General features: G+C 42.4%; 1 protein-coding gene across 1 annotated transcript in view; it reads left to right on the forward strand.

Annotated features, from left to right (window-relative positions):
• The window catches only part of LOC126533517 (equilibrative nucleoside transporter 3-like), a 34,156-nt gene extending 31,632 nt beyond the window's left edge, over positions 1–2,524 (forward strand). Inside the window, exon 13 of the mRNA XM_055071910.2 lies at positions 1,103–2,524. Coding sequence (XP_054927885.1) covers positions 1,103–1,214 — 112 coding nt within the window. The 3' untranslated portion in view covers positions 1,215–2,524. The remainder of the gene's footprint in view (positions 1–1,102) is intronic.
• The last annotated feature ends 3,772 nt before the right edge of the window (positions 2,525–6,296 follow it).

The following is a 6,296-nucleotide window of genomic DNA, read 5'->3' on the forward strand; positions in this document are numbered from 1 at the left end:
CTGAAAAGGCCAGAGGTCGAGAACTGTAAATGAATGAAATGCCAAAGAACATAGCTTGGCAAAGCAGTAACGACTAGACTAGACAACTGAGTGTGCAAATAGTGTGCACAGCAGTGATGCAAAACTATTTATAGATTGACTGTTGATATTATTGACAGTATTATGATAGTTTTCAAACGCTTGCTGTTGATAATGTTATCAGATATGGTGCTTAGGAATGGACCATGATGAGTGGGTATAACACAGACAGTGACCAGGGCAAACAGCAGTGTAAAACATTAACAACTCACATATAGAGGCACAAAGAAAGACTCAATCTATAGTTTTGCACATCTCTCACTCAAGTGTAGCATGAGAGGCTTCCCACTTTCTCTTATTTCAATGAAGAATTATCATCTTTCAAAAGCTAAATAATGCAGAAATAAAACGAGAACCATAACATTGTTCAACAGACACCAAAAGAAGAAAAAAAATTTAACGCCTTGTAACCGATTTCAATAAAGCCCAGAGCAACTTCAGAGAACAGCTGCATTGCTGCACTGTGCGTTGGTGTATGACCTTCCTAACGTCGATGACACCTGCCACCAGCAGTGATGCTTGTTGCTGCTCCATGGCACCCCATGTCTACTGTTTGGAACGTATAATGTATGCACACAAAATCTGCTATTCTAGATTATGCATGTCTCATGCTGTCTTTTCGGTTTTGGTAAAATGGGCCCAGCCTGTGAATGCAGGCATATTGTGCCCACAAGGGGATTGAGTATTGTGGTTTAACTTGCATACACCTTTACTGACCTTTACTGACCATACACCTTTACTTTGACCTACCAAATTAACCACGACAGCTCGTTTCTAGCACATTTCACCTACTTGAAAATATGAATGTTGCTGTGTGTGCTTCTGCTACCGCATTTGTATTTTGTTGTGAACCGCAGGTTGTGTGCGCTAACTTTATTTTTTATTTGCATGTCTGCAAGGCTGTGATTGCCAATGCATTTACTGCATTGCAACAAATATTTTCCACCCTGTAACGGCCCAAAGATGGGCTAACAGTATTAATAAATGAAATGAAATGAAATGAAACCCAATTGCATCATTTCAGGAAAGTGCCGAGCTACCTCCAGGAAAGGACAGGATTCGTCATGTGCTCGGCAATTATGACGGGCCTCACGATTGGAGGCTTTGCATCTGTTCTTCTCATCAAACTGCTCTGAAGTCACCTCGTTGCTAGGAACACATTGATTGAACACCACTCCAAGCATGGCAATTTTATTGTGTGCATTGGAGTATGCATTTTAATTTAAGTATAGCTGAAATGCCTCCTTTTCAGCTACTTGAAAGCTCTGCTGCCTTTGTCTATCGAATCTCGTTGAGTTTCTCAGGCCCTCCGCATATTATTTTGGAAGCGTGATTAGAGGCATGAAATGCTTTTCTGATTGTGTACATACTTTGGAGGTAGACTACAATCGAGCGTTAGCCAAGAAGAATTCAAAGGAAAGCTTTTACCGCACAGTGAATAAAACACATTGCTCATTAATGCAGGGATCAAGCCAGCTCCCCTGCACCCTGATATATTTCTGTGCTGACTGTGCAGACCACTGAGCTATTGCAAAGTTTATTTTGTTTTTTATTTTCATTATTTTTGTCCTTTAATGGTCTAGGGTGTCATCACAACAAGAGAGAGTTTTAGCTGAACATTGCCTATGGTACATTCCGCTCGGAATTTAGGCAATCTCTCACTACACACAACTGTGTTCACTTCGCATTTTTCAATAAGCGTGTCGTAGTGCACTTCCCCCGAGACGCAAGCGAAACGCAGCCTGCTTTGTTGCAAAACAATAAAGAGGCCAAACGGAAGCACCGTCACACTCCACTCAATTAACTCTGCATCAGAGCTAGGGCAGCATTTGCCTTTTGCTACTGGCATGAGCGTTGTGTGCACATGGTGAGGATATACTACCCTGAGTAGGGCTGGCTGAAAGTGCTCAGCTAAAGCTCTCTAATGCAGTCAAAGCTCGTTATAACAAAGTTGGATCTGACACAAGAATAGCTTCGTTATAACTGATAATTGCTATAAACTTATGTATGTTACACTGTAGTAGCAGCCAGACAATTTTTATTTAATTCGTTATATCCGATAATTTGTTGTATCCGTATGGTTTGACTATAATTGTCGTTAACATTAGCATTTACAAATACCCGACACACCTTGACAAAGCAGCTAGCTATGAAGTGTCTAAATGTTGGTTATAGAATCGGACAATCTCAAAGTATGTTTATTACTTTTAGTTTTCGTAAATACATTGACTACTTTGACAGCATTTTTTTTTCACAGAATATTTGTCATTGGGAAGTGCCCATATACTTAACCGCCTGTCTCATGCAGAATGCAGTACGTCTGAGCAAAAATGAGGCAACATAGGCTACAGCATCTCTTTAACTGACAAATGAGCAGTGATGTGCAGTTCTGTTTATTTCCTTTGAAGGACAGCAATAAAGAAAATGTTGCCATTAAAATCCTTGAGCCAGCGTTCAGTATTTTTTCGTGTTCTTCAACATTTGGAATCAGCACTTCATGACACAGTGTTCCTTTTCTTGTAACCATGATGGAATTGACAACGTGCTGGTATAAATTTTGAAGAAGAATAACATTTTAGTATCGGAAGTTATGATCTTTATTTTACCATGCTTATAAACACCTTATCCTCCTCCTAATTAAAAAAGCAAGTGGCTCCATAGACACTGAATAAAATGGTATGAGTTAAATCAGTGAGTAGCCATTTTTCTTTGACATTTGAGAAAGACTAAGAGGAACTCAAGCAGCCAAAAAACCGGTGAGTCAGAATTTCTCACGAAAGGTGCATAATTTGAATGCCATATGACATCGACACATTGAAACTCAGTATTGAATTGACATATCTTTCCTTCACACTGATGTCATAAAGAAAGCATGCCTTCCTCGACATAACAAAGAAAGGTTAGAAGAAACAAAGAAAGGTATACGTAGCAAAACTGCGGCAGAACTGTTGTGAATTATGTAATGCAAGCTTTGAACGTCGCACACATATGCATACACAAAAGCGCACAGGTTATGGCCCGGCCCAGGGCTGTTGTGTGCGAAATTTGAAAATACTGATATGAAGTGGTTAGTATGTTTTTAACAATCATCTTTTGTTATGTTAGAATAGAATGCAGTTGATCTGTATTTACTGATATATAGCATTTAATCCCTGTGTGAATGCCGTCAAAATCCATGACTTCACGGTCTTAATTGTTTCTGCCTCTGTTATCGCTTAATCCCTTCATGTGAAGAGTTACTTCTTTGGTCTTATAACAAGAGTAATTTACTAATACAGCTCAGATAATTTGTCTCTTTATTGCCCTTTTAAGGAATTAACCCATAAACGGTCTCTGACATTCTGAGCACATTTTATATGAATGTGTGCGTCTTGTACAGCATGCCGTGAGGAAACCAGTAGTTCCAAAAGCAATCCTCTGCTTCCTTCTGGGCTTCTGCATTGCTTTCTTCGTACGCACGTACGGGCATCGTCGCAAGACTTATTTATGGCATGTTACAGCTGCAAGGTATGATTATAAGAATCTCATACCTCGTTCTAACAAAATTGATTATAGCGAACTAATGAAAAAAACAGCAATCGTAATTATCCTTGAAGTTTCGATACACAACTGTGCATATTAAATTTATTTTTGACGAAAAAATATCCTTTTTTATAATAAAGTTTACTGATCGCATTGAGCTGATTGGGCCGTAATGAGGTGGCACAAAACGCTGTTTTATCTCATCTGAATCGGCAGTTCAAAGCTTCCGCGGCGAATGGCAATATCGATCAGCTTATCATCGTTTCTTGAACATGCTGTAGCGGAGGAGCGCTGCTAATTTTCGAATCGGTACGGTGCACGTCACTGGACTCCAGTGCAAAGAAATGTTATTGTTATTATTTATACATACAAGCATTTGATCAATAGCGTATGCATCGACGAGCGTTATATGAAATGACAGGCTTACATATCACGCAGGCAGCAAAAGGCGTCGCTAGGGTTTTGGATTTGGACACCCTGCACCTTATCATGGGTACGGACTATAAATGTGCAAACACAGCATGCACGTTGAAACCTTTTCTTTTCCCAACACATTCTGTCCTGGCTCCCTTTCACCGCACGCCTACACTCTTAAGCAAAACTACACCCTTTAGGTCGTATCTTGCCACACAATAATCGTCATCTGCCTTGCTTGCGTTTCCTTTCTTGAAAACGCTGCACCCGCTACTTTCCTGTCGAGCATGCTCTGTCATGCTGGTAACGCACATGCTGTTCATGTCTTGGAAGTACCGGGTTCGCAGCGTTAAAGAAAGGAAATGCAGACAAGACAGATGATGATCGTTGTGTGGCAAGATATTGCCCAAAGGGTGTAATTTTGATTAAGAGTGTGCAACCTACACCAACACCTACAACCGTGCAACTACGCCCTTAAACAAATTTACACCCTTTCAGTCATATCTTGCCACACAACGATAATCGTCATCTGTCTTGTATACATTTCCTTTCCGTAACGCTGCGAGCCCGGTACTTCCAAGTCACAAATGGCATGTGCGTTATCAGCATGACAGAGCATTCTCGACAGAAAAGTAGCGAGCGCAGCGTTTTCAAGAAAGGAAACGCAAGCAAGACACATGACGATTATTGTTGTGTGGCAAATACACACCCCAAAGGGTGTGTCTACATTTGTCTACACACTCTTAAAACTGTTGCACCCTTTGGGGTGTATATTTGTCCCACAACAATAATCATCTGCCTTGCTTGCGTTTCCTTTCTTGAAAACTGGGCGCTCGCTACTTTCCTGTCGAGAATGCTGCGTCACACTGATAACGCGCATGCCGTTCGTGACTGGGAAGTACCGGGCTCGCTGCGTTAAAGAAAGGAAACGCGGGCAAGACAGATGACGATTATCCTTGTGGGACAAGATAAGCCCCAAAGGGTGTAAATTTTTCTAAGAGTCTACACTCTAAGAACAGTTTACACCCTTTGGCTTGCCCCTTCTGCCACACAAAAATAATCGTCATCTGCCTTGATGCGTTTCCTTTCTTTATCGCTGCAAGCCCGGAACTTTCCAGTGACGAACGGCACGCGCGTTATCAGAAGGGGCACTCCAAAGGGTGTAAACTGCTCTATGCTGATAACGCGCGTGCCGTTCGTTACTGGAAAGTTCCGGGCTCGCAGCGATAAAGAAAGGAAACGCATCAAGCAGATGACGATTATTTTTGTGTGGCAGAAGGGGCAAGCCAAAAGGTGTAAACTGTTCTTAGAGTGTAAGCAAAATTACACCCTTTTGCCACAACAATAATCGTCATCTCTCTTGTCCGCATTTCCTTTTTTCAACGCGGCGAGCCCGGTACTTCCCAGTAACGAACGCACTCTAAGAAAAGTTTACACCCTTTGGGATGTATGTTTGCCACACAACTATAATCGTCATCTGTCTTGCCCGCATTTCCTTTCTTGAAAACGCGCTGCGCTCGTTACTTTCCTGCCGGGAATGCTGTGTCATGCTGATAACGCGCATACCGTTCGTTACTGGAAAGTACCGGGCTCGCCGCGTTAAAGAAATGAAATGTGGACAAGACAGACGATTATTGTTGTGTGGCAAATATACACCCCAAAGGGTGCAACTGTTTTTAGAGTGCGGCGCATATGCTCGTTGTCAGCATGACATAGCATTCCCGACAGGAAAGTAGTGGGCGCGGCGTTTTCAAGAAAGGAAACGCAAGAATGGCAAATGATTATCGTTGCGTAGCAGATATACACCCCAAAGAGTGTAATTTTTTGCCTGCACTCTTAGAAAAATATACACCCTTTGAGGCTTATCTTGTCCCACTACGATAATCGCCACCTGTCTTGCCCGCGTTTTCTTTCTTTAACGCTGCGAGCCCGGTATTTCCCAGTCACGAACGGCATGCGCGTTGTCAGTGTGACGCAGCATTCTCGACAGGAAAGTAGCGAGCACCGAGTTTTCAAGAAAGAAAACGCAAGCAATGCAGATGAGGATTATCGTTGTGGGAGAAATACACACTCCAAAGGGTGCAACCGTTTTAGGAGTGTGTACCTGTACAAACTTGTGATTGCTTTGTCACCTTGATTTCGCCATGAACTCCGAGATCGGGCGGCGCGGGCGGCTTGGCGCGGCTCGCGCACCGCCCGACATCAAAGGCCACGACAGGACACAGTATTCTAGTACACTGTAACACAGTTTCGCTTTCGGTTTCCTGTCAAATCCGCCGTTG

The sequence above is a fragment of the Dermacentor andersoni genome, chromosome 7 (assembly GCF_023375885.2).
Source record: "Dermacentor andersoni chromosome 7, qqDerAnde1_hic_scaffold, whole genome shotgun sequence".
NCBI lineage: Eukaryota > Metazoa > Arthropoda > Arachnida > Ixodida > Ixodidae > Dermacentor > Dermacentor andersoni.